The sequence below is a fragment of the Hemicordylus capensis genome, chromosome 6 (genome assembly GCF_027244095.1).
Source record: "Hemicordylus capensis ecotype Gifberg chromosome 6, rHemCap1.1.pri, whole genome shotgun sequence".
Classification (NCBI taxonomy): domain Eukaryota; kingdom Metazoa; phylum Chordata; class Lepidosauria; order Squamata; family Cordylidae; genus Hemicordylus; species Hemicordylus capensis.
The window spans coordinates 1,594,250-1,620,937 of NC_069662.1; the positions used below are offsets into that span (position 1 = coordinate 1,594,250).

The following is a 26,688-nucleotide window of genomic DNA, read 5'->3' on the forward strand; positions in this document are numbered from 1 at the left end:
GGGAACTTAAAGAAAGAGACTACGTTAAATAGAACCGCCCCGGCGTGATCAGCTGGAACTTTTGTTATACAGTGAGTAGAGAAGAAGCAGAGAAATTGTTCTCTTCAAGGGGAAGCAATGCATGGAACGACTTCCTCAAAAGGAGAAGGATGCGGGGGGGTGGGAGGAGGAGAAGGGGTCTCCCCACTCCCTCCAATGTTTTCCTCCTCTGACTGTTTTGTCATCCATACTGACCTTTCAGTCTCAGCCCAAATCTGGCCCTATCCCTTCCCATAATTCCTTGCTCTTTCCTAACCAATGCATCCCATCTCTGCCCCCTACAGATTCAGGAAGCAGTACAGAGAAGTTGGCACTCATTGTGGGCACAGCAGCCTTGGGGGCGCTCCTGGTCTTAGCAGTGGTCATTGTAGCAATTGTCTGCCTCCGGTAAGGTGCAGCATCCTCAAACGGAGAGAGTGGGAGGGGCCAGTGTGGTGGAGGAGGGGCCAAGCAGGCAGCAGTGAGCCCAGGGACAGATGGAGGAGGGGCTAGAGGAGCCAGCATAGCATAGTGGTTGGACTAGGGCTGGGAAGACCCGAGTTCGAATCCCCTTTCAACCATGAAACTCAGTGGGTGACTCTGGGCCAGTCATGTATCTGTCAGCCTAACCTACCTCACAGGGTTGTTGTGAGGATAAAAATAAGCATGTACGCCGCTCTGAGCTCCTCGGAGGAAGAGCGGGATATAAATGTAATAAATAAACAAACAGTGGGAGGGGCTGAGATGGCAGGAAGGAGGTCCCCAGTAGGGCAGGTGAACTGCCAGCCAAGCCAGAACAAGGATGGCCATTATGAGGCTCTCCAGTTGATGGTGGACTACAATTCCCATCATCCCAACTGCTATTGTGCGGTAGTCCACCAACAGCTGGAGACCCTCAGGTTGGCCACCCCATACCTAGATCAAGACAGAGGAGGGTGTAAAAACATGTGCGGTTTCCGAGAGGAGAGTGAAATGAGGCTAAAATGGCAGTGGGAGGAGCCAGTTGCTTGTGGGCGTGGCCTCGAGGGAGGTGGGATTACCCACTAGAATGTAGGAGTGGCTAAGAAGATTGGGGTGGAGTCAGGGGAGAGGTGAAGAGTGACCGATACATCCTGTTGGAATGTGGGCGTGGCTACAGGGTGCTGTGGGAGGAGCTTAAAGAGACAGCGGGAGGAGCTTAAAGCAAGCACATAGGCACTGAGGTGGTTCCCCCCCTTTCCTTTGGCAGGCGTCAGGGTTCCTCCCGGTCACGTGAGCCGGAATATTCGGACAAACCTGGGCAGTACCTGATTGGGCACGGTGAGTAGGTGGAGGTGGAGTCAGTGGTGATGTCAGTGGAAGGCGCTTTGGGGGTTGTGGGCGGAGTCTTGGGGGTTAAGCGGGATGGAAGGGTGACGTGTTCTTTGATTTAAAAGGGGGTCTCTCCGGGTTGGGAGGATTTAGGAGGGGCGGATTGGCCTGAGCCCCGCCTTCCCGAGAGAGGTCTCTCTGCAACGTCTCCTCCTCTACGCTCCTCCGCAGGCACCAAAGTCTACATCGACCCTTTCACCTACGAGGACCCTAATGAGGCTGTGCGCGAATTTGCCAAAGAAATCGATGTCTCCTACGTCAAAATTGAAGAGGTCATCGGTGCCGGTGAGGGTGCGGTCCACACCATGTGCCAGGGCCCTTTAGGTGAAGGCCCAACCCATCCCTCTCTCCAGCCACGTTCCTTCTGGAGAGCTGCGCCCCCAGGCAGGCCGGGAAGGGTCCAGGTCCCCATTCCTTGTGAGGGCATCAGAAGAACTTAGTTGGAGCAGAACCAAGGTCCAGCCAGGCCAGTGTCCTCTTTCCCAGCATGGCCAGCCAGGCACCTTCGGAAACCCCGCAAGGCAAGAGCCTTCTCCCACTGTTGTGCCTCAAGGATGGGTGTTGTGCAAAGGCAGACTGCCCCTGAACATGGAGGTTCCATTTCACCATTATAACTAATGGCCATTGATTGACAACGACTCCTCCCTCTGCCTTCTCCTCCTCCTCCTCCTCTGTGAATTTGGTTAATCCCCTTTAAAGCCAATTAAGCCAGTGGCCAGCATAGGAAGCTGCCATATACTGAGTCAGACCATAGGCCCATCTCGTTCAGTTTTGTCTACCCAGACTGGCAGCGGCTTCTCCAAGGTTGCAGGCAGGAATCTCTCTCAGCCCTATCTTGGAGGGAATATTGGGCTCCAAGGGAGGGAACTTGGAACTTTCTGCTCTTCCCAGAGTGGCTCCATCTCCTAAGGGGAATCTCTTCCAGTGCTCACATTTCTAGTCTCCCTTTCATATGCAACCAGGGCAGACCCTGCTTAGCTAAGGGGACAAGTCATGCTTGCTATCAGAAGACCACCTCTTTTCCAGCATCACCTCTTGTGGCAGTAGGTTCCAAAAATCTGTGTTCTGTGAAGAACCCCACTCTTTGATGTGCCTGGATTTATGTCCATCAGTTTCATTGGGTGATGCTGAGTTCTAGTTGTTATGAACAATAGGGAAAAGGTTGCTCTCTATCCAATTTCTCCATGCATCGGGCATCATTTTGTAAGTCTCAGTCATGTCTCACCTTAGTCACCTTCTTTTTAAATGAAAACCCCTCAAACACAGTCGCCTTTCCTCACAGGGAGGCTCTCCAGCCCCTGATCATTTTGACTAGAACTTACACAAATGCAACAGACAACACCATATATGTGTGGATCTGTGTCTTGCATCAGCAGCTTACATAAAAAATCCAAGTTTCTCTTTGGCTTCCAAGTTTGCTTCCCACTCATTTGGCTTTCATTCACAGGAAGAGTCAAAAGATTTGACTGTGTTTAAGAAACAACTAAAAACACATCTTTTTAAAGAGGCTTTTTAATGTTTCGCCTCTTGTGTATATCTGGTAGGTTCTTTTTAGTTTTGATAATTCTTAGTTTTTAGCTTTAAGATTTTAATTTGGAATTTTAAAAGCTAATTTTGATTGTGGTTTTAGCTTGGATTTTTAACTTGTTTAATTTGGTTAATTTTATTAGTCTGATTTTATATTGTAACTGTTTTATAAATGTTGTGAGCTGCCCCAAGCAGTAATGTATTGGAGGGGCATAAATGTTTTTAATAACAACAACAACAGCAGATAATAATAATATTGATAATAAAATTCAGCCATCCCAGGTCCTTGGGAAGGACTCGATGTAAAACTGATATTGCAATCCCAAGGGATAGATGAGTTGGCAAAAAACAACTGGAGAAAATAACTAAATACAAGGATCTTCAGATTGAAATTGAGCGGCTCTGGAAAAAGAAAACAATAGTGGTGCCAATAGTTGTGGGTGCCCTTGGTGCAGTACCAAAAGAACTTGAACACCATCTTGACACCTTGGGCATCGATAAAATTACAACACATCAGCTACAGAAGGTCACACTATTCGGGACAGCATGAATACTACAACTCTGTCTTTAATTTTTCTTTAGTTATCCTAGACCCTTGGAAAGGGCCCGATAAGTAAAGTACCAAATCCAGTCAATAACATCTGGTAGACTGTGTGTAAATAGATAATAACAACAACATTGATAATAAAATTCAGCCATCCCAGGTCCTTGGGAAGGACTTGATGTCTGGATAAAACAAACCAGTCAATAACACCTCTCTGACTGTGTGAACAAGAAATAATAATAAGAGACCATAGAGTTCTCTTTTGACATAGAGGTCTATTTTTCCTCTATTCACAGGAATAGAGTCAAAAGAGAATAGAGTCAACTGCCCAGAGAAGCAAGTTTTGGAGAGTATAGAAATATTTTAAATAAAATAAATAAAAGTAGACCGCTCCGTAGCAAGCACTGGGGATGTGTGCCTGTTTCTGTACTGTCCACCCTGGAGTGTGTTCTGTGCTTTCCCCCCTGATGGCCTGTGGGAGCCTCCTCCTCTGCTGTGCCTCTCCCCCATAATGCCTTGCAGGCCATGTCAGGCCACCCTCCATGGGGAGGGGATCTGGGGCTGAGGGGTGGCGAAGAATCCGCGCCCTTCCTAAGCACCTCCTCTCCCATCCCCGCTCTGGCACCTGTGGACACAGCCAGGCTGCAAACACGGACCAGCTGCAAGCTGGCTTGACTCCCCCGATTCCTCTGAGGCGACTGTGGTGTGGGGGAAGGTGCTGGGAATTCTGTCAGTGCGTCTCCTCCTTGCTGACAGAGCAAAACTCCCTTGGGAATTCTGAAGGAGCCCGTGGTCCTGACTCGTGTCCCGTCTCGCTTCAAGAGGAGGCTGCCTTTTTATACCGAGTCAGACCTTGGTCCCTCTGGCTCACCATTCTCTACTCTGACTCTCAGCTGCTCTCCCGTGTTTCAGGCAGAGAAGGGTCTTGCCTCTCCCCAGCTGGAGATTGAGGCTGAGACCTTCGGCGTGCCAAGCAGATGCTCTGTCCCTGAGCTACGGTCCTTTCCCTCCACTTCTCCACTCCCCAACTGAGGGGAGACGTGACTGAGGTCTATAAAATTATGCATGGTATGGGGAGAGAGAAAGATTTCTCCCTCTCTCACAACACTAGGAGCAGGGCTCACCCCATGAAGCTGATGGCCAGGAGATTCAGGACCGACAAAAGGAAGTACTTTTTCACACAGCGCATAATCAGTCTGTGGGATTCTCTGCCCCCGGATGTGGTGATGGCCACTAGCTTGGATGGCTTTAAAGGGGGATTGGACAAATTCATGGAGGAGGACAGGGCTATCCATGGCTACTAGTCTAATGGCTATAGGCCACCTCCAGCCTCAGAAGCGAGATGCCTCTGGATCCCAGTTGCAGGGGAGCAACGGCAGGAGAGAGGGCATTCTGTTCTTATGTTCTCCTGTTCTTAAGAACCCCACAGAGCAGTGTTAATCAGAACCAGCCCAGATTGTCCATTTCCTTCTGATTTCCGTCCATTTCCCCCCTCTTGCTTGGCTTCTGTCTCCGGCAGGGGAGTTTGGGGAGGTCTGCCGTGGCCTTCTAAAAGTGCCTGGGAAGAAGGAGATCTACGTGGCCATCAAGACGCTGAAAGGGGGCTATACGGAGAAGCAGCGTCGTGAGTTCCTGAGCGAGGCCAGCATCATGGGGCAGTTCGAGCATCCCAACATAATCCGCCTGGACGGCGTCATCACCAACAGCGTCCCCGTCATGATCATCACGGAGTTCATGGAGAACGGGGCCCTCGACTCCTTCCTCCGGGTAGGGCCATGAGGCGGTGCTCCGACCTGCTTCTGCTTGGCAATAGGCCACGGAGGGCAGGAGCAGCTGACTGTGGGGCTGCAACCTCATTTAAATGATGCATCGATTCAGTTAGTTGCCTAAAACGGTGTCCCTGATTAATCAGGCAGCATATTCATTGCTGATCTCCTAGCAAAAATGTGTAACTTGTCCCTAAGGTCAGGCTCTATACCAGAGGACTGGAAAGTAGCCAAGTAACTCCGATTTTCAACAAGGGATCTGGGAAATTACAGGCTTAACTTCGGTGCCGGGTGAGTTGATGAAGAGTTTTCTCAAGGATAAAATTGTAAAGCACATAGAAGAACGGGCCTTGCTGAAGGAAAACCAGCCTGGCTTCTGCAAGGGCCAGTCTTGCCTCACGAACTTTTTGGAGTTCTCTGAGAGGGTCTGTGGACGAAGGTGACAGATAAATGGACAGTTTTCATTATAGAGGGAAGTAAGCAATGGGGTCCCCCGGGGATAGCACTGTGACATACTGGTCACTGTATCTTAAGAGGGACATTGTAGAACTGGAAAAGGACAGGTCTATCAATGGCTACTAGTTCCATGGCTATAGGCCACCTTCAGCCTCAGAGGCAGGATGCCTCTATATACTCGTTGCAGGGGAGCAATAGCAAAAGAGAGGGCATGCTCTCAGCTCTGGCCTGTGGGCTTCTCAGAGGCATCTGGTGGGCCACTGTGTGAAATAGGAAGTGGGACTGGATGGGCCTCCTTGGGCCTGATCCAGAAGGGCTTAGTTCTTATGTACCTTTATAAGACAGAGCTTAATTGATTTTAAGGAAAACACAATTTGAAAAGAGGCACACCCAAATGGGCTAGAATGAAAAATTGGATGCTTTTGAGATAAAAGTGGCACTCTGTGCTATAAGAGATGCTGCTTGAACCAACCGTTGTGTTTCTGGCTCTCCATCAACCCCTGTTTAGGCTGAAGATGAGTCTGCAGAGGGTTTGGCACATCCTGGGCGGCTGTTTTCATGTGCTCCGGCTTCCTGTTTGCCCCTGGATCCTACACGAGCTCCTTGCCCTTGCCTTGCGAGCTCTCATGGCCCCTCTGTCGATCTCTCAGCTCTTCTGTCCGGTGGCCTTGGCTGTTCCAGCTCCACCCTCCCCTTCGCCGCCGGAATGCCTCCAGCTCCAGCCCGTGACTCCTTTCCTCCTTCTCCCTCGCTGCCCCTTACGCTTGGAACCGCCTCCCAGAACACCTCCCCCTTGGTGCCCCCCCCCACTGACTTCCCTCACTTCCTCCTCGCGTGACTCAGTGAATCCCATAGTCTTCCTCTGTCTCCCCCCACTGCATCTGCGTCTCCTTCACTGCTCTTTCTTGCTCCCGCCGTGCCAGCATTCTAGACTGTAACCCTTTGGGGGCAGAGGCCTGTCTTCTCCTGTGTTGTAAGGCACCCTGTAATAATCAGAAGACGAATACTCTGTGCCTGGTGCCAGTGAATCCTGATGCTAACGGTTTTGAGCCGTGACTGTCAGCTGTTGGGTGAACTTTGGGCCGCTGGGCGTCCCCTCTGCGCCCTGCTCAGCGGCCTTCTCTCTCCCTTCTCCCTTGCAGCTGAATGACGGCCAGTTCACGCCCATCCAGCTAGTGGGGATGCTCCGGGGCATTGCCTCAGGCATGCGCTACCTCTCCGACATGAGCTACGTGCACCGGGATCTGGCAGCCCGGAACATCCTGGTGAACAGCAACCTGGTTTGCAAAGTGTCTGACTTTGGACTGTCCCGCTTCCTGGAGGAGAATTCGTCAGACCCCACCTACACCAGCTCCCTGGTATGCAGAGTCCCTGCTCCCTCTCCTTCCAAACACCAGCGCCCACTTCTCTCCCTCTGTCCTCCAGCAGACCTTGGATCTCCTGGCTTGTCAACAGCTTGGACCAACAGCCAGCCCGTGTACTCCAGAACTAGGCTTCCACTTGGCCCAGAGTGGTGGGGCCTGGGAGGAGAGGGGCTCTGGGAGCCAAGGCTGGGGGAGAGGGGGCTGGGTCCAAAGCCACAGCTCAGGCCTTTGTGGAGGGGGTGGAGGGGTGGGCGGGCGGGCCCGGAGCCCTGAACTAGGTAGGCAAGAGGAGCACCTGGGTGTTGGGGCCCCCTTGATGGAGGAAGAGGAGGGCATGATGAGTTTGGGGCGGGAGCTCCCGGTTATGGGTCCTTCCGTGTGGGACTACACTACAGCTCTCCTCAGTGGCCTTCAGCCGTGGTTGCTGGGGATGATGGGAGTTGTAGTCTGAGCACCCCAGTGGAGAGCTCTGCGGCTATTCCCCCTGGGAATGGAGCCAGGCCTCCTCTGGAATGGGAGCGGGGCCTGGCGTTTGGGGGGCAGGTGGCATTTGGGCTGATGATGATTATTTGTTATTTACTCGGTGTCTATACCGCCCTTCCAAAAACGGCTCAGGGTGGTTTACACAGGCTCTCCCCATCTCTGTTCAGGGCGGGAAGATCCCGATCCGGTGGACAGCCCCCGAAGCCATTGCCTTCCGCAAGTTCACCTCCGCCAGCGACGTGTGGAGCTACGGCATTGTGATGTGGGAGGTGATGTCGTTTGGGGAGAGGCCCTACTGGGACATGTCGAACCAGGATGTGAGTGTGCCCGTCCTCCGCCGGGCCTCTGGAGAGCGTTGCCCTCAGCCGGGGGCCCAGACTGTGCTGGCCGGGCCTGGCCTCTCTGCCAGGGGTCCCTTCTTGGCCCCCGTGAGCCGTTCCCCTTCACGTCTCTCTGGGCAGCCTGCTGCTCACTGGCCGTGTCCCCCTGTGCTGCACAGCCCTAGAGGGCCAAAACTCCCAGGGCCTCTTCTCGCTCCGCCCCTCCACGAAACTGCTGTAAAAACCCAAAGACGGAATGCAGCAGCAAAATGTTGCGTTTAAAATGTCAATACATTTTAATAAATAAACACTAACATCTAAGCACTGAGACAGCAGCAGACTAAATCCAGAAATTTCTGTCTAAAAGGTCAGCAGTAGGATAAGGCATCAGTAGAACTGAACTGAAGCTAAATTAAAAGATCGGGGCAAATTAAGCCGGTTTTTTTAACCAGGCACGTACGTTCTTGGCATCGGGCATTGGGCTCTAGTGAGGGCATTCGGGGGCAGGGGGCCACCACTGGGGAGGCTGGGTTGCTGCTCGCCACCCTGGGGCAGAGAGCTGGTCTTGTGGGAGCGAATGTGCATGGTCCCCTTTGCTAAGCAGGGTCTGCCATGGTTTGCATTTTTATGGGAGACTACATGTGTGAGCAACACTGTAAGAGATTCCCCTCAGGGGATAATTGGGCCACAGCTTAGTGGCAGCGCTTCTGCGTGCTTGCAAGCCTGGCAGCATCTCCAGGAAGGCCTGCGAGAGATTCCTGCCTGGAACCGTGGAGAGCTGCTGCCAGTCAGTGTAGACAATCCTGAGCTAGATGGAACAAGGGTCTGACTCCGTATAAGGCAGCTTCCAGTGTTCCTAATACCGGATATGAAGGTTCTCTGAAAAGCATAGGGCCTAGGTGGCGGCCGTCCTCCCTGGCCCCGGATCCAGATTCTGAGCCGGCCGTGCCCCTGACAGGAAGGGTCCCCTCCCTCTCTGCTGAAGCAGCCGTGTTCTGGAGCCTCCCCTCTGAGTGGTGGCCTCCTCGCTTTCCTCCCCAGGTGATCAATGCCATTGAGCAGGACTACCGGCTCCCGCCCCCTACGGACTGCCCCACGTCGCTGCACCAGCTGATGCTGGACTGCTGGCAGAAAGACCGCAACGCCCGGCCCCGCTTTGCCCAGATCGTCAGCTCTTTGGACAAGCTGATCCGGAACCCGGCCAGCCTCAAGATTGTCTCGCGGGGGAATGGAGGGTGAGTACTGGGCAGTCCGGCCCCCGGTCGGAGGCCAAGGCTTGGAGAAGCGGTTGGCCCAGGCTCCCTGGATGCCGCTGCAGGCGTTGCTGCTCTGGGCGTGTGTGTGCAGAGTCCCAACAGGGCAGCAGGAACAAGAGAGAGGAGGAGGCATTGCGCGGCCGGACCCCCCATTCCTCAGACCTTCCACTGCCTCCTGCAAGCAGGGTGGACTCTGCCATTCTCCTGGAGAGTCTGGCTGTGTGTCGGGAGCAATTCCTTGGGGGGTCTCTTCCCCACCTGCAGCCGTGGAGAACATCACCCAGTCAGCTGGGCTAGGCGACAGGGACACCCCCAACTGCAGGATGGACCTGTCTCTGGTGAGACTTTTTCTGCGCAGCCAGCCCTGGGGAGGGAGGAGGGAGTTGCCTCTCTCCCCTGGCAGTGGCTGGGGATCGTCAGAGACACACCAGGCACACTCCTCGCTGTGTGTGGTGCAGGGGGGTCCCTTTAGCCCCACCAGCACTCCTGGTTGCTTCTGTGGGGAATTGCTGCTCTGCATGAACAAAAGTGAGGGTGTCCCTGCTCTCCCCCCCGCCCCCCCGCAGGCCATGCTCGGCCTTCCCGGTGATTGCCATCCGCCCTGGTTGCATGGAACTGGGAGAGGTGAACAATCCAGGGGCAGGGGGCGTGGAGGTAAATCAGAGGGGGCGGGGGGGGCAGGAAGCCTCCTCTTCAGACTGGAAGCCTCCCTGGCCAACGTCTGACTTGGTGGAGGGGCGAAGAAGAGGGATGCCCCTCCCATGGGGTGGGAGGCGTGAGATCATGCCTGGCAGCCTCCCAGGACAGAGGCCTCGAGGTAAACATCCCTCTGAGATCATCCACTCTGGGAGGTCTCCCCTGCAGCGGGATCAGCCAGAGAGGAGCTTGGGGTGCTCCCGTCGGAGGCGAGAAGCCCTGGATTCCCTCCGCTGAGCCTGCCTGAGCCCGCCCGGCTTCTAGGGAAACCTGGAATCCTGCCTCCGCAGAACTGCTCCAGCCGATGAGGGCCCGTTTCTCTCCCACAGAGCCCAGGAGCAGTCCTGGCTAGCCCCGAACCCACCCGCCCCCTTCTCTAGGGGTCCTGGTTCCCAGCCCTGCCCCGGGCAAGACATCCGCCTGCCAGCACCCGTCCCCTGCCCAGAGGGCCCAGGAGTGGCTATGCTTGTGTCTCTGCTGGCAACCTCTTGGCTGCTCCCCCCCCCGCCACTTCTTCAGGACTCCTGGCTGCCCCACAGATTCCTCCGCAAGAGGACTCATCCTGGCCCTAAGCTCCACTGGCTGAAGGCGCTCAGTCCTGAGAGTGCACTCGAGGCCCAACATGCTTGTCCTGGAGAACCCAGGCGTCCTGGTGGCCCCCCACCTCCACCCCATGACCCTGGACTCTGGCTTCCTCACCCTCCCAGCGACACTTGGCTACCCCCCTCTCTCTCTCTCTCTCTCCCCCCCCCCCAGGCCGTCTCACCCGCTCCTGGACCAGCGTCTCCCCCATTACTCCTCCTTTGGGTCTGTGGGTGACTGGCTCGGTGCCATCAAAATGGGCCGCTACGAAGAGAATTTCGCCGGTGCTGGGTTCACCTCCTTTGAGCTGGTCAGCCAGCTCTCGGCCGAGTGAGTGAGCGAGGGAGGGAGGGAGGGAGCCTGTGGGGAGGAAGGCGCTTGTGGGGACCGGGGCAGGGAGGGGAGGAAATCTCCCTTTGTGGCCAGCCTGAGGCTCGCCAGCTCTTGGACTACAACTCCCATCCTCCCCAGCCATGGTGGGAGGTGTAGTCCAGCAGCAGGGCCTCCAGCCGGCCACTCTTGCTCGACTCCTGTCTTGGGAGGGCTCCTACCTTCTGCTTGGTAGGCGGAAGACCCCCACCCCTACCCCTTCCCATCCCTCTGTTCAGACGGACCTTGGGTGGCAGAGCGGGGCATGACCCGGCAGAGCTGCTGCCAGTCAGAGCAGGCCAGAATGTGGCGGGGGGACCAAGGGCCTGACTCGGGCAGTGTCATGGCTCCTTATCTCTCTTTACTTCCCTCCCCAGGGACTTGCTGCGAATCGGGGTGACTTTGGCCGGACACCAAAAGAAGATTTTGTCAAGCATCCAAAACATGCACATCCAGAGCAAAGCCAGCCCCTCTGTGGGGGCCAAAGGCGGACATTACTGACCAAAGCAGTGAGAGCTCAGCAGTGACTCAAGGATTCTTTGTTTACCTCAAGGGGCCAAGGAAACAGGCCTCGAGGCGTGAAGATGGGGCCTCTTCGTTTGGGACATGAGCGGCCTCCTGCCCTCTCTGGCTCTTTCCCTTTTTTCCTGTTTTGGAACTGGACATTCATCAGGAAATAGACACGCTCCCCCCTCCCTCCCACAACTATTCATATCCTCTTTCTTTCAAAGGGCTGCCCAAATTCCTAACTCTTGAGCAGGCACAGCAAAGATGGCGGGTTTTTGTCCCCCCCCAGTGAGGTTATAAAATGGCCGCTTCTCGACTGGGGATTGGCTCTTGCTGCTCTTCAGGCCTCTTTTCCATATAGCGGCCTTCAGCACTGACAAAGATGGCGGCCGAATCGCCTGTGTCTTCCATCTCTGGCCGTGTCTTTTGGAGCTCATCTTGTGGTTGCCGATACTTCCAAGGCCTTGGTGCCTTCGCCTGCCTTTCCTTCTGATCCTCAGAATAGCGGAAGTTCCAAAGATGCCCTCCTGTTTGTTGGGTTCCCCGGCTGGAGCGATGTCACAAAATGGTGGCCCTTCTGTTGTCTTCAGGAATGGAGCTCCGTTTGTTGGCGAGACCAAGATGGCTACCTTGGGGGTGGCCTCCTGAGAGGGCAGAAGTGTGTGTGTGTGCAGAGGTGGGAAGGGGAATGAAACGCCTTCGCTGTTTCCAGGGGCTGCGCCTGGTTTTCAAGATGTCTGCCACTGGGCGGACACTCCGTTGTGTGGCAAACGAATGGAGGTGCTTGGTTTGCTGTGCCACTTGGCCATGTTGGTGAACTTCTGCCTCAATACCGCCGAGCCCTCTTTGGAGAATGTGTGTGGGGTAGTCGCCAAAGGCCTTCTAAATCTGCCTGCCTTCCTTATGGGGTGATGGCAGGGTTTCCAACCACTACCTGCTGGATTCTGGAAGTGGGCGATCTACTTGAAAGCAAACGGACTCCCCCTTCACCATGATGATGGGGTTTCCGTGCATTGAGGGGTGCAGCCCCTCGCTTTCCAAAGCGGCTGAAACTGCCACACCATGATACATAGCAGTCTTGTCTGCTATGCCCTGCATGCCCTATCCATGCAGGGTTGGAGGAAAAGAGCAGCCGTGAGTGCCGTGAGGAGCAGGAGGGACCATGGGACTTCTGCCCGAACCTGACTGAACTGTGAAGCTTTGTGGAAATGCTTGCCACCAAGACAGAATGAAGTGTTGTGAGGATATAATGCGACAATCAGAAAATTCTGCACTGTCTGATGATGTCATTGTGATGATGTCATAGGCGAAAGGAGTTCAGCTTTGGAGTCGGGGTGTGTGGGGTATCTCAAGTTGCCTTCAGTGGTCTTGGCCACGCATGGTCAGGAACGACTTGGGGAATGCCAAGGAAGTCCTGGGCCCTGGGCTGTGATGTCATCCAGGTGCGACAGCAAAGCGCAGCCGTCCTCTCTGGTGTTTGCTGGGTTGTCCTCTCAGTGTGATTCTGCTGTGCTGGGAAAGCGGGAAGCTGCTGTGGGCAATTGAAAGGAGAGGGCTGGTTGCATTCTTGATGACATCTTAACAACGTGCCTCTGGACCAAGTGTTGGTCCTGACAGATGATGTCATAGGAACAGTCCTGTGATGTAACCCAGCGCTACTTCCTTTGTATCGTTTCTTGAACCTTCATATTGAAGGTGATGATGTTGCTTTTTATTAAAAAAAAAAAAAAGTATAATGAACCAAATTAAGGGACAGGTTGTTGTGGGGCAGGCAGTGGGGTTTGAGAGGGATTGTGGTGCTACAATAACAACCTCCCTCTCTCTTCCTAGCCCCTTCCTTTCCGAACAGAGGTAGGAAGGGCCATGGGGCCTTCACCACCCCCACCCCCAAGTTCCAGATTAAGCTAAGACATTCAGATGCCAGATCCCACAGAGGGTGGGATTCTAATTCCAGTTTCCTCCTGGGATCCAAAGTGTGTTTGTTTCTCCAAAAGAAGAGTGGTTGTCAGATCTAAGAGCTAGATAGATTCTGTCTAGGACGAAAGAGGTTTCTCTACTTGGTGCCTCAAGAATCTCTCTGCCCAGATCTTGTGGTTCCTTTTTCTGCTCTATAAGGGTGTAAGAGGCTCTGCTTCCTCAAATCCAAGATAGAGAGGAAGGTGGCTGATTATAGGCTCTTTAGTTCTGGTCGGAATCTGCGGCCTGCCCCCTGCCCCTGGTACCTTGTCCTTCTGCTTCTCTAGATGCCTCCTGGATGTCTAGCAGTGGGAGTTGCAGAATGGGGCGGGAGGGTGCGTGCGTCGGATTTTGAGGTGGTAGTGTTTCTAGGAACAGAGGACTTGTGAAATCCTATCCCCTTATAGGAAAAAAATTCACTAATTTAAAAAAGGGTTTTTTTAATTATCCTTCTGGTTGTTTAATAAAGATGGTTGCTCTTTTTAAAAAATATATGATTGGGATATTTGCTGAGAATGTTGGGTGATCCGTGTTTGGAAGAAGGGGGTTTAAAGGGGGTGGGTCACCGGAGCTCTGTGCAGAGGGGAATCCCAGGAGCTGGCAGGCAGAAGTCTTGCATTCTCGGCGGCAGAGAACCCAGTGTGCTGGCGATCGTGCTGGAAAGCTCTCCGCCACAAGCAGGCTAAACGGCACCTGGTGCAGTCCAGCCCTTAGCCAAAAGCAACCTGCCAGTCCCCTTGCATCCCCCCGCCACCTCCCCACCGGCCTCTGGAGTCCTGGTCCAGTGCAGGGAAGGCTCAGGGGATTCCAGTGAGCCCACCAGCCTCCAAGGCCAACGTTTCTTAGGGTCTGGCCCAGGACATGGCGGTGGGGTGGGGTGGGGTGGGCTCCCCTGCAGATCTCTAAAGTTCAGTGATAGGTGGCTGTGGGCAAAAGCCACCCGCCTGGTCACCCCACCGCTCCCTGTATTAGCAGGGAGCAACACTCCTGAGCTCAGGAGCAGAGAATCTCGACTTCCGTTTGCCTGGAATGCACCCGTGCTGCTGCTGCTGCTGCCGCCGCCTCCCCAGGCTGGGAGGAGGTTTTCCTTGAGTGCTCCTCCACAACCCCAAGGTCTCTTCCCTGGTTAGTCTCTGACCTCTCAGACCCATCAGTGGCGCTGAGAGTCTTTTCCCCGCTGACCCTGCTTCCGAGTGGTCTGCAGCTGCCACGGCAGGGCCGCATCCTTTCCACAGAGTGTGTCTCCTGGGCGCTTTCCAGACTAGACCCTGCAACGGGGTCTTGGCGGATCTCGGCAGGGGGCTTCCACACTTCCTGCGTCGTGACACCGCAGTCCCTACGTGGGCAGCAGGGGGCCGTTCACATTTCCGATGCTTTGTTGTGAATTTCATCGCTGCGATATAGAGCAAGGACATCGTACTGTATATCCGGTGTGAAAATGTTGCTGTTTTTCCGGGTTGTTAGTTGCTGCGAGACGGCTCCCCCTGCTCTTTACGTTTTGAATGCGACTTGCCCAAACGGAGGCATTTTGCTGCTGCTGAGCAGCTGGTCTGGAAAGCACCCAGGAACAGCTGCACCCCTCTGGTTCCCTCTCCGTTCCACCAGTTCTAGGCTGCGCCCCCTGCATCTGTGTTCTCGTTTTTTGCCACCAAGAATTTCAGTTCCCCCATCATGGCCCGAAGGCTTCTAGCATTAACACATAAACATCTCTGTGGCCCAGATGTTATGCTGCATGTGCACAAGTGTCTATACACCCATAAATGCATGCATGACTGTCCCTGCATTTGTTTTAAACGCCAACGCCGGGTACAGGTCAGAAATGGACCACGCCTTGCATGCATCCAACTCATAGAGTGTGAATAACTCTCCCTGCGTATTCTAGCGTGTGAAGAACACGACTACGTCTGTGTATGTGCACTGGACACAGATTGTGCCGGCGTTGAACGTCATGTGTGAATAGGGCTTTTGGTGTGCCCGCCCTCCAAACGTTGCTGGCGTGAGCCTTCTCGCCTGCAGCCTTTTGGTCCCTTGCACTGGCTGACTTGTGCCCCTCTGTGCTCCTTTCCAAATTCCACCCCGTCTTTGGGGTCATCTGGAACATTTGCACTCTCACCTCTTGGGGATGGCGTTTCCTGAGTCGGGTGCCGCCCAGATCCTTCCAGCTTTCTCCCAGAGGTCAATTTAAAAGCTGCGCTGCAACATTTGTGATGTTCGGCACCAGCAGTCTGGCTCCCTTTCAGCCCAAGGGAAAGAGGGAGCCCACTACTCTTATACAGGCTTGGCTTGTCCCAAAATGTCCCCCAGTGTCTGGACATCCAAACTCTTCCTCCTCCTGACACCACCACCTCATTCACAGATGAAACCCCTCCCTCAGTAGCAGTCTACCTCTGAATGCCAGTTGCTAGGGGGCAGCAGCCGGAGAGAGCTATTGCCCTCCTGCTTGGCTGGCGGCCTTCCCAAGGGGCCCTATCCAGCCCCAGCACAGCATCCCTCCAGACGGTGGCTGTTGCTGGTGTCTTTCATTTTAGCTTGTGAGCTCTTTGGGGACAGGGAGCCATTTTATTATATCTATGAACACTGCTTTGGGGGTCTTTTGTCAGAAAGTGGTATATCACTATTTGGCGTGTTCATTACAGGGCATCTGGCTGTCCACTGTGGGGAGCGGGATGGTGAACGAGACCTTTGGTTGGATCCTGCAGGGTGCTTTTTGTGTCATTAAAAAGAGATACTAGCCATTAGCACAGGTAGCTTCAAAAGGAAGTTAGACACATTCATGGAGGAGGCGGAGAGGTCAGTCAGAGGTGTTTGGTGGTGATAACTCAGTGGAACCTCCATGTTCTTAAGCAGTCTAGCTCTGAATAGCAGTGCTGGAAACAAACAACTGAGAAGGCTGTTGCCTTTATGTGCTGCCTATGAGATTCTTGCTGGCTGCTGTCAGGAACCAGACCAGGGGTGGGGTGGGGCTAGATGGACCCCCCCTTGGCCTGATCCAGCAGCCAGGGCCTTCTTTGGTTCTTTGCCATGATGGCTAAGAATCAAGCCTCCATGTGCAGCAGCAGTGTGCCTCTGAAGAGCAGTTTCTGAGGACATGGAGTGCAAGGGGCCTCTTGTGTCTTGCTGGTGAGCTTCCAGCCGGCCAGGGTTGAAAACAAGGCACTCACGGAGCGCATCTCCTCTTGCAGGATTGGGAGCAGAACCTCCCTGTGCAGTGGCAGTCTACCTCAGAGTACCCGCTGCAAAGGACAAGTGGCGGTTGGGGGCCATGGCCTTCCTGTCTGCTCGAGGACTTCCTGGAGACACCTGCCAGATGCCCCTCCTGCTGCCGCCGCCTCCTGCAGGAGGTGGGGGGGGCGTTCTTTCTGACACCCCTTTTGGCAACAGTCATTGAAGCTGCTGTTGGGAGGAAATGCAGGCATCGGGACCCAGGACTGGGATGGGGAGAGGAAGGGAAGGGAGGGTCCTCCCTGCCCAAGGCAGCAGGAAGCAGGGGAGGAAACCGCCCAGCCCATGATAAAGAGGAATCCTTTCCAGGGAGGGAAGCAAGGGGTCAGATTCCTTGTCCAGACACAATGGGGAAGAGTGCCGGGGTTAATGGCCCATTGATTTGAGGGCCCAGCCCACCAGCTGCTCTTGCCCGTCCCCCCTCCGAGGAGCAGCCGGGGGTTCTTCTGGTTCCTGGCATCTTCTGCAGGCAGCAGTGGGGCTTATGCCAGGGGCTCTGAGCCTTGCCCCCCCCACCCCCCCCCCGTGCCCCGGGCTGCAGCTCCTGCCCTCCCAGAGGTGGAATCTCAACCTTTCCGGAGGTGGAATCGGCTTTCCAGGGCACAGCTTGGCCTCACCACAGTCTTGTGGCTCAGGCTCATCCTCCTGGAAATGCATCCCTCCAGCCAGCCAAGAACTGGGGTCAGCACTGCACAATGCTCTACACAGGCACCGCTTATCTGTGGAGGGTGGGGCGTGATTCCCTCCCTCTCCAATGCAGACACCCCCACACCTTTTTTATTTCCCCAAGAGAGAGCACAAAACATGGCACCTTCTCATAAATGGGGCAGGATGGAGCCATGAGCCATGATGGCTATGTGGAGCCTCCATTTTCCGGGGCAGTCTACCTCTGGATGCCAGTTGCTGGGAAGCAACAGCAGGAGAGGGCTGTGGCCTTCACACACTGCTGCTAGTGGGCTTCCTGGAGGCCTCTGAGGGGTCCCTGTGGGAAACAGGATGCCGGACCAGATGAACCCTAACTTGTGTTAGTCGTGAAAATTTAGCAATGGAACCTCTGTGTACAGAGGCAGTCTACCTCAGATGCTGAGGACAAACGGGGGTGAGGTGGGGGAAATTGCCTCCACGGCTGCTGGAGGGCTTCTGCAGACAACGGCCAGGCTGTTGCTGGAAGTGAGTATGAGTTTGGGCTGAACCAGCAGAGCTGTCCTTCCTTTTGGTGACATCGCTGCATTATTGTGGGGGTCCTTTAAGGGAGGCCGGAACCGACAAAAGGGGGGCATCCTGGCAGAGCCCAGCTGCTTCAGTGCTGCCCAAACCCAGTACAGATGCAGGCAAATAAAGGTGTCTTTCTGGAATCACGTTCTCTTGCCTTTTTCCAGACAGGAATGTTTTCACCTGCCGCGTGGTGGGCCGGGAGGCAGCCCTTCCAAGACGGGCTTGTGTGATGAAGCTGTGAGCGGGTGAGCAAGCGGGGAACTGAACGGAGCACATGTTTAGCGGTGTTTTCTCCCGGGGGGGGAAAGGCTCTGTGGAGTGGGAGGGCTGGCTCAACAAGAGAAAGACTGCCGCAGCCTGCACGCCCCGCTGGGAAGGGGCACCGGGGTGCCGCCGTGGGGCCAGTCCCAGCGCAGTGATTCTGTGGCCCCTGCACAGAGAGGCTCGGAGGGATTCCAAAGACCTTCAGGACATTGGACGACTGTATTGACCCAAATCCAAGATTCGGCCCCGCCCCACCCCCACCCCAAATCAGGGCTTCCTTTTCAATTCAGAGTCGGCTTCCTTTGGGGTCAATGAGCGTATCAGCTGCGTTTCCCCTTTATTTTTGTAGGGGCTCGCCTTAAATCCATAGTTTGGTGTTGGGTGAAATACGCCATCTTGAATGCCGGTGTGCAGCTCAGGAACGTTTGGACAAGCGCCTCTTGAGGACGTGCAAAGCTTTTCCTCTCAAGCAGCGGGTGTGTCTGCCCACACCAGGCACCTTCGGCGGCCCTGGGCTGCAATTAGGAACAGCCGTGTACTGAGCCAGACCCTGGGCCCACCTCGCCCAGTCTTGTCTACCCAGACTGGCAGCGGCGGCTTCTCCCAGGTGGCAGGCAGGAGTCTCTCTCCCAGCCCTCTCTTGGAGATGCCAGTCCTCCATCCTAATTTCACGGCATCCACTGATGGGGGTTGGAGCCGGCAGTAACTACACAGGGAAGGATCCTTACTGTAAGTCGGCAGGCGGCAATTGCAAGGAAGGTTATTACCATGCTAGCAGGGATTATTTGGAGAGGGGCGGGAAAGGAATCGGCTGGCATCAGACCAACTGGTATACCTTTGCACAATAACAAGGACAGTTCTGGGCGTGCCCATCTCGAAAAGGATTTTGTATTGCTGCAAAAGGTGAAAACGGGGCATTTACTTCTTTAACATACATGTATCCCCTTGTCTTTTAAAAATATAATTTTCCCAAGATGGAAATGTCATTTCCCCCAAGATTAGTAACCAAAAGGATCATGGAGCTGCAGCACTCTCCTTATGATGAAAGGCCAAGGAAGGGGAGGGGGGAGGGAATCCAGAATTCATGTATGGAACTCACTGCCACAAGATTTGGTGACTGTCACTGAGGAGGAGAGGTCTAGCAGCAGATATGACTAGTGAGGGCTATGTGGAACCTCCATGTTCAAAAGCAGTCTATCTCAGAATGCTAGCTGCTGCAGAGCATCAGTATGTGCTGCTTATGGGCTTCCCGTGGACATTTGGCTGGCCATTTACTGTGGGAAGCCGGATGCTGAACTGGCTGCAGCAGGGCTTGAACTTTGGTCTGATGCAGGATGGCCTGTTCTTCAGTTCACATGTGTGTGTGCGGGCGGGGGAGATGGGCTGGGGTTACTCATCTGTGAGGAGAATGCACTCTGTGCATGCACAGAGGTGTCCTGTTAACGTTTTATGGTCAAGGTCACTCTAAGCCCAGCCACTGAACATTAAAGTACACCAAAGATACTCCACACAAAGAGCACAACAATGTCTACCTTGTTATCCCGACCCTGTGCGAAAATGACTGCAATCTCCCACTAATCAACTTGGGGGTCAGGCTAAAGAAGGGGTGAGGACACACTGACAGCAGAGAGGCTTGCAATGCTGTATTCTGTTTTTCATCTATTGGGGTGCAGATGTTGTCAGACATCACAAGCATTCGTCCCCCAGATGGCACCGCGGGCCAAAATGTGTGGGCCGGGCTGAGGGACGTCCCATGGTCTTATGCATAAACTGCAGAGCCTGGAGAGTGACGATGAGCAGGACCAGCCCGGAGGGCCTTGCTTGTTCCAAGCGAGAAACAGAGGCAGATCACCCAGAAGCGCCGGCGGGTGGTTTTGCAAGCACACGAGTGCTTTTGTCACGGCGGGGTCATTCGGCCCCCGTTGGGGCTTCGTCATAGACACAAAACCTGCAAGAAATAGAAGGATGGAGGTGGAGGATTCACCCTCGAACCCAAACATGTATCCATGGAAGCAGAAGTCCTGGGGCAGCCTTCCATGGGGCGAGGGCAGGTGGCTGACTCAGGGGGCAGATGACAGGGTGGCGCGAGGCACTTTGGGACTGACCTGATCTGTGTGAGCTTTGCCAGGAGCCCCTCTCCCCACACGCCTTGCCAGGCTTGAAAGCAGCAGGAGAGGAGAGGAGAGGAGAGGCTTCTGGCCACCAGCGATACGGCTCCGATCCGAAGCATGATCGCTTCTCTGGACGAGGGCCGGTGTGCATGAAGGAGAACAGTTTGGGCAAGAGAAGTCTGCAAGCGGAGAAGAGTGGGGCTCCCAATCAAGAGATGTAGGTTAGAAACCAGAACTGGTTTTTTCATGCATAGAAGAAGAGAACACTCTTCCCTGCAAAGAACCAGGGCTCTATGGCCTTTAATTCTTTTGATTGAAAAGTTAAACCAGGCCAGGGGTTCCAACCTTGGGTCCTCAGATTTGTTGGACTACGACGCCCATCACCCCCTGCCAGCTGTTGTTGGACTAAAACTCCCATCATCCCTGCCACAGTGGTCAAAGGATGATGGGAGTTGTGGTCCAAGAGCAGCTGGGGACCCCAGTTTGAGAACCTGTGCATTAGACTAAGAAGTACCCCCGATGCGCCAGGCAACGTGAACAGTTTAAATGTTAATCATTTTTAATATAAGAAATTGTCAGCACGACAGAGGTCTGTTCCGACATTGGAAGAGGCATTCCTGCTTCACTCCCAAAGGAAGGAAAGCCTCTCCTAGAACAGCAGCCTCTGTGGCATATAGGTGCACTGTTTGAAGAACATGACAAGCATCTCTCTGCCCCCCACCCCCCCACCAGAAAACTCTTCCTTTCGTCATATGCAGACTTCACCCATTCAGGCTCACAGGATGAATCAATGGGAGTGTCATAAACTAGGTTGATGCCCTCGGAAGGTCTTCCACGGGCTTTGGGATGTGCAGCTTCTCGGGTCTGCCAAGGCCTTGTGGGCCCATCAGAAAAAAATCCCACTTCCTCTGGGGTAGCAAAGGGCCTTTCCCGGTGCGCTCCCTGACGAAATAAGAGCCTCCCCATCTCTGACAATTCTTACACAATCTTTAAAGACACATCTGTTCACACAGGCTTTTAATCGTTTTAACATTCTTTTAAAATATTGTTTTAAATTTTTAAATTGTAACGTTTTAACTTTTTGCTGTCATTTATTTTAACCAGTGTTTAAATGTTTGTTGTAATGTATTTGTTTTAACTCATCTTTTAAATTTTCTGTTATTTTTTTGTTGTAATCCACCCAGAGACGTAAGTTTTGGGTGGTATAAAAATAGGTTAAATCAAATAAATAACAACAACAACACTCTCACCTCAGCTTCCTAGAAATTCCCAATCTGAAAACTGATTCCTCTTCAGTCAAGACAAACAGATACAAAGATACTCCCCCTTAGCTCCTTTCGAACTCCATTCTCCTAACTGGTGTCTCATTTCTAAAAAGAGAGGGAATTGGGCAGGGAATATGCCCAGGACCTGAGCCTTCCTAAATCCACTCTGCACATGCTCAGGGGTGCTTTGTTCCCTCTACAAATGTGCCAGTGCTGAGCCCTGTATTCTGGAACAATTCTGGGATTCAACCAATGAGCCTGGCTGCCTAAGGTTCAGCCCAGCCCTAAGGTGCAAGCTTGGGGCTTTCAATCAGTAGGTCCCCAAATATTCAGCCCAATGCAAGGCTTTGTTCACTGTTACCGCAGGGATCTCTACATGTTTTTAAGGTCCAGCCTACAATTCCTCTTTCTTGGGCTACTCTGCGCCCTGGAGTTTCCATCTCAAAACCTCACAGCCCTCACCTTTTCCTGTGTCTAACCCCGCTGTCTGCCCGCCCCATGCCCCTCAGAATAAAATGATGCTTGTTTGGGGAAAGGATATGAGTCCACTAAAGATGTGTCTGCCACCTGCTGGCCCACATGATTCACTTTCCCAGAGTGCCAGCTGGGTGCACGTGGGAGAGACACAGCAGACAAAAGGAAGCCCTTCACACAATGCGGAATTAACACTTGTGGAACTCGCTGCCACAGGATGTTGTGATGACCACTTTAAAGATGGGTGACTTTAAAATAAGATTAGACAAATTAATGGAAGAGAAGGGGGCAAGGTCGATCAGTGGTGATTAGTCTTGATAGCTGGATGGAACTTCCATGCACAGAGGTAGTATGCCCCAGAATTTCATATGCGGGATCTGAAGAGAGGAAGTGGTCTTCTTGCCTAGCCTGTGGTTGGCTACTGTGGGAGGAGTAGGATGCTGGACGAGATGGGCTCTTAGGGGCGGCTCCAGCAGGCACTGCTATTTTGATGCTAGCTAGTCTGAACGCCCATGCTCAGAGGAAGTATGTATGTACCAATAGCAGAGCTGGGACATGGCGTTTGTGTGCCCAGGTCAGCGTCTGAACACTGTGTGCCCCCCAATGAAAGTATTCAGTATACAGTTTTACCTCTCCAGACCAGTTGCTGGCCTCCGCCCAGGATTCTTTGCTCAGCTTGTCACCAACGTGTGACAAAGCTGACGTTGGGCAGAAAATCTCAGACGGAGGTGGAAGCTGGTGTGGGAACCGGAGGTTGGCAAGTTCAGGTGATATTATGCCCACCGGACACATGCATTCCCCAGGCACCTCCAGTCCCCAGCTGACTTCCTTGCAGGCGGGCAGGTGACCCAGCCTTGTATGTAGCAGGGGTCCTGCAATCCCACCCCCTCCCATAAGTTGTTTCTTTATTTATGTATTTAACATATTTTTATACCCCCCAATACTTACGTCTCTGGGCAGTTTACAACAAGATAAAATCAAAAGTTTGTTTTTAACGTTAGTTAAAAACAAAAACAAGAAATTTAAAAACAAGAAATTTAAAACACAACAATTTAAAATGTTTAAAACAATATTCTAAAAACAACATTAAAACAATCAAAACAATATCAGTTAAAAGCCTGAGTGAACAGATGCGTCTTGAAAGACTTTTAAAAAGCTGTCAGAGATGGGGGGGCTCTTATTTCACTAGGGGGGCTCTTATTTCACCTTGGGGCAGCAGTGGAGAAGGCCCGTCCCCGAGTAGCCTCCAGACGAGCCGGTGGCAACTGGAGACAGACCTCTCCTGATGATCTCAAACGGGCGGTGGGGTCCATGACGAAGAAGACGCTCTCTTAAATACCCAGGGCCCAAGCTGTTGTTCAGGGCTTTATAGGTTATGACCAACGGCTTGTATTTTGCCCGGGAACATATTGGCGGCCAGTGTAGCTCCTTCAATACAGGAGTAATATGATTTCTTCTAGACGACCCAGAGACCAGCCTGGCTGCTGCATTCTAGACCAACTATAGTTTCCGGACTACGTACAAGGGCAGCCCCACATCCAGTCTGGAGGTTACCAGCAAATGTACCACTGTTTTGTGGTACATAAACAACATCTTTCTATGACTTTCTTGAGAAGCAGTGGGATGGCGTGTGCACTTCAAGCAGGAGGGTGAGTGAATTATTGTTGAGAGGCGGCTGGCGGTGGGGGGGGGGCTCATTTCACACTAGCCCATGACCGGCCGCCTGATGTAATGGTCAGGCAACCCCTCCCTCCCCCACGCCAGAAATGGCCAGATATCGCTGCTGTCCTGACCACTGAAAGCCTCTGGGCCTTCACTTGAATGCCTGCAACTTAAAGCATCCCCAAAACAGATGCCTCCCAGCAAGGAATGTCCTGATATTAAAAATATGTCTATGAAGCATCACATGTTCCTAGTGAAAATGGTCACTCGTGGCGCCCCTCTGCGTGGTGCTGCACCTTGGACGGCTGCCTCCCGGGATGACCCCTTTCCTTGTGCTGGCTCCGACCGAGCGCCTGTTACTTAGAGGTGAGGCCACCCCAAAATAAGGTACACGCTTCTGCCTACTGCAGGGCCTCTCCAGGTGGGCATCCACTGGGAAATAAAAATCCATAAAACTCCCTCCCCTCCACACACGCACACCCCAGTCAAAGACCACTGTTTATAGTTGCCCCCCCCCCCAGCACTCTATAGCATGGCAGAGGAAGGCCTCGAGGGAGGGGGAAGGAGGGGGAAAGGAGGAGAGCTGGTCTGGTGGCAGCAAGCCTGAACTGCCCCCTTAGCTAAGCAGGGTCTGCCCTGGTTGCATATGAAAGGGAGACTAGAAGGGTGAGCAGCACTGGCAGAGATTCCCCTCAGCAGGAGATGGAGCCACCACTCTGGGAAGAGCTTCTAGGTTCCAAGTTCCCTCCCTGGCAGCATCCCCAAGAGAGGGCTGAGAAAGACTCCTGCCTGCACCCTTGGAGAAGCAGCTGCTGCCAGTCTGGGAAGACAACAGTGAGCTAGATGGACCAAGGTCTGACTCAGTAAGTGGCAGCTTCCTCTGTTCCTGTGTCCCCCTCCTGAATCTCCCCACCCCACAGGGAGGCCTAAACTGGCTTATAAGCACTGCATTTTGCTGCAGAACCTCCACCTGTACATCTAAATGCCAGCTTCTGGAGATGGGGGGGGCGGGAGTGGGGTTGCCTTCAAGCCCTGCTTGTGGGCTTCCCAGATGCATCCATCCCGTTAGCCACTGTGAGGAACAGGATGCTGAACCCAATGCAACCCAGCAGGTTTCTTTGGACATCCTTATGCCCCATGGATGTCTGGAGCAGGCTCAGCACTGCCCACTTTGAGCATCATTTTCAAGCAGAGAAACTGGAATGCTCCTGGAAAGACCTGGGCTGGCTTCTCTCTCTCCACATGCTCAGAGGTACTCTTTGGCTTGGCTTGCTGAGTAGGCAGAGAGTCGGAAGCCTTTGCTCGGGCACACGTCTCAGGCCTGCCGCCTCCCCCTGGTCTCCCCCCCCGCCCATGATCCCCTCTGCAGCATCTGCACTTACCACTAGCACCCAAGGCCACTGAAGGTCCCGATTCTGTCGAGCTTGATCCCAAAGCAGCCTTGCTGGGCCATTTTCTTGTTCCGCCCCCGAAATGTCTTCTGGGTGTTCACGAAGTCATTGAGGAAGCGGGCCCAGGCACGTTTCTGGGAGGGTGTTGGGGGGCTGGAGAGGTCCCAGAGGGGGCGCTGCCCAGCACTTAGGAACTGGGACCAGGAGTCCTGGGGGAGGAGAGGGTGGCCCCCTTTGGTGCTGGAGAGCAGAGCAGCCAGGTCTTCTCCCAGGATCTCCAGCCAGGCCTGCAGTGGGGAGAAATGTGGGGAGAGCAAGTCCCTCAGTACCACTGGCAAAGAGGCACCCTGTGGTGGCTGGCAGCACCCACCCACCCCAGACACCTACCCTCCCACCTGGCCTTGTGGCAGCCGGCATGACTTGTCCCCTGAGCTAAGCAGGGTCTGCCCTGGTTACAAATGAATGGGAGACTAGAAGTGTGAGCAGCACTGCCAGATCTTCCCCTCAGGGGACGGAGCCGCTCTGGGAAGAGCAGAAGGTTCCGAGTTCCCTCCCTGGCAGCATCTCCAAGATCGGGCTGAGAGGGGAGACTCCTGCCTGCAACCTGGGAGAAGCTGCTGCTGCCAGTCTGGGAAGACAACACTGAGCTAGATGGACCAAGGGTCTGACTCAGCATATGGCCGCTTCCTCTGTTCCTCCACTCCAGGGTCATCTCCCACTAGACTCCCCCTCTCCAAAAAGAGGCCCCACCACGGAAGGGTTGTGAAAGAAGGCCAGGTGTCTGCCTTGGGCTTCGGCCTTAGGCTTAGGGGGCAGGATGCCTGGGGTCTTCAGGCACATGGGGGTCAGGCAGCCTGCATCTCCCAGGATACGGGGAGGGAGCTCGGTGGAAGGGGCGGCCAGGACAGCTGGGTCCTGGAGGAGGAAGTGAGGTCTAGTGGTGACCAGGAAGGCAGGCGGGTGGCAGTGTGAGTGTGAGTGTGTCCTGTGAGCAGAGCAGCGGAGGCTCCGAGGTCCTCCACTTACCTGGGGCGAGCGGACCGGCGTCTGGAAGGCCAGAGGCAGGAGGGCCAGGAAGAGGAAGGGGGACGCGCTGAGCTTCATCCTTCTCCGAAAAGGGCCTTCTCTTGGGGGCCGGAGCGGGTGGGCTGCCGCAACCCTTGGGGTGTCCAGGGGGCTGGTTGGGTCGCTTCTGGCCGCCCCTCGCGGCTGGCCCGGACTCTTATAGGGGTGCTGAGCCAGCCTCCCGCACCCATCTCCCTGGGCAACAGGGGCCACCCCCCCGCTGGCAGAGCCCGAGAGCCCGGGGGGCTGTCCTGGGGGGGGGCTTTTGTCCCCCACTGAAAGGCCCGCCGCGTTGCCTGGGGGACGGGTTACGGGAAGGGGGGCAGGCAGAAAGGGCAGCGGGGAGGGCTGGCTGGCGGGCAGCTGGGTGGGGGGGAAGGAAGGAAGGAAGGGAAAGAGAAAAAGAAGCGGGTGAGGTGGGTGAGAGGAAAGCGCACAGGTAGGACAAGTCTGGCTAGCTCAGTCGGCAGAGCATGAGAATCTGCATCTCAGGGTCACGGGCTCAAGCCCCAGCGTGGGCGAGAGTGTCTGAGAGGCAGCATGGTGCACTGGTTAGAGTGCTGGTGGTGGGCTAGGACTGGGGAGACCCGAGTTCAAGTCCCCGCTCAGCCAGGAAACTCACGGAGTGGCCCCCTGGGCCAGTGGCTTCTCTCCCAGCCTAACCCGCCTCACAAGGTGGTAGGTGTGTACCACTTTGGGCTCTTGGGAGGAAGAGTGGGGTATTCCTTAGGAGATGGATGCACAGATATAAAGAGGAAAGGCCTCTGTGTGTGTGGGGTGGGGTGGGGTGGGGGGATTCACCATTCCCCTCCCTTCCCCCCCTCT

At 54.3% G+C, this 26,688-nt stretch overlaps 2 protein-coding genes across 13 annotated transcripts in view; one reads left to right on the forward strand and one right to left on the reverse strand.

Moving 5' to 3' along the window:
* Nucleotides 1-13,680, forward strand: part of EPHB4 (EPH receptor B4) — a 58,107-nt gene extending 44,427 nt beyond the window's left edge. For all 12 annotated transcript variants that reach the window (XM_053266383.1, XM_053266385.1, XM_053266379.1 and 9 more), the window contains 9 exons: nucleotides 324-426; nucleotides 1,247-1,317; nucleotides 1,540-1,653; nucleotides 4,959-5,206; nucleotides 6,804-7,019; nucleotides 7,676-7,825; nucleotides 8,870-9,063; nucleotides 10,537-10,692; nucleotides 11,109-13,680. In XM_053266383.1, the coding sequence (XP_053122358.1) occupies nucleotides 324-426; nucleotides 1,247-1,317; nucleotides 1,540-1,653; nucleotides 4,959-5,206; nucleotides 6,804-7,019; nucleotides 7,676-7,825; nucleotides 8,870-9,063; nucleotides 10,537-10,692; nucleotides 11,109-11,232 (1,376 nt within the window). In that variant the 3' untranslated portion in view covers nucleotides 11,233-13,680. The remainder of the gene's footprint in view (nucleotides 1-323; nucleotides 427-1,246; nucleotides 1,318-1,539; nucleotides 1,654-4,958; nucleotides 5,207-6,803; nucleotides 7,020-7,675; nucleotides 7,826-8,869; nucleotides 9,064-10,536; nucleotides 10,693-11,108) is intronic.
* Nucleotides 13,681-19,523: 5,843 nt separating this feature from the next.
* Nucleotides 19,524-26,189, reverse strand: LOC128331638 (C-type natriuretic peptide 2-like). Its single transcript, XM_053265265.1, has 3 exons — nucleotides 25,825-26,189; nucleotides 24,790-25,085; nucleotides 19,524-19,843 (listed from the first exon to the last, which is right to left on the reverse strand). Exons 1-2 carry the CDS (start codon nucleotides 25,900-25,902, stop codon nucleotides 24,792-24,794), a joined length of 372 nt encoding a protein of 123 aa, XP_053121240.1. The 5' UTR covers nucleotides 25,903-26,189; the 3' UTR covers nucleotides 19,524-19,843; nucleotides 24,790-24,791.
* Nucleotides 26,190-26,688: the final 499 nt, after the last annotated feature.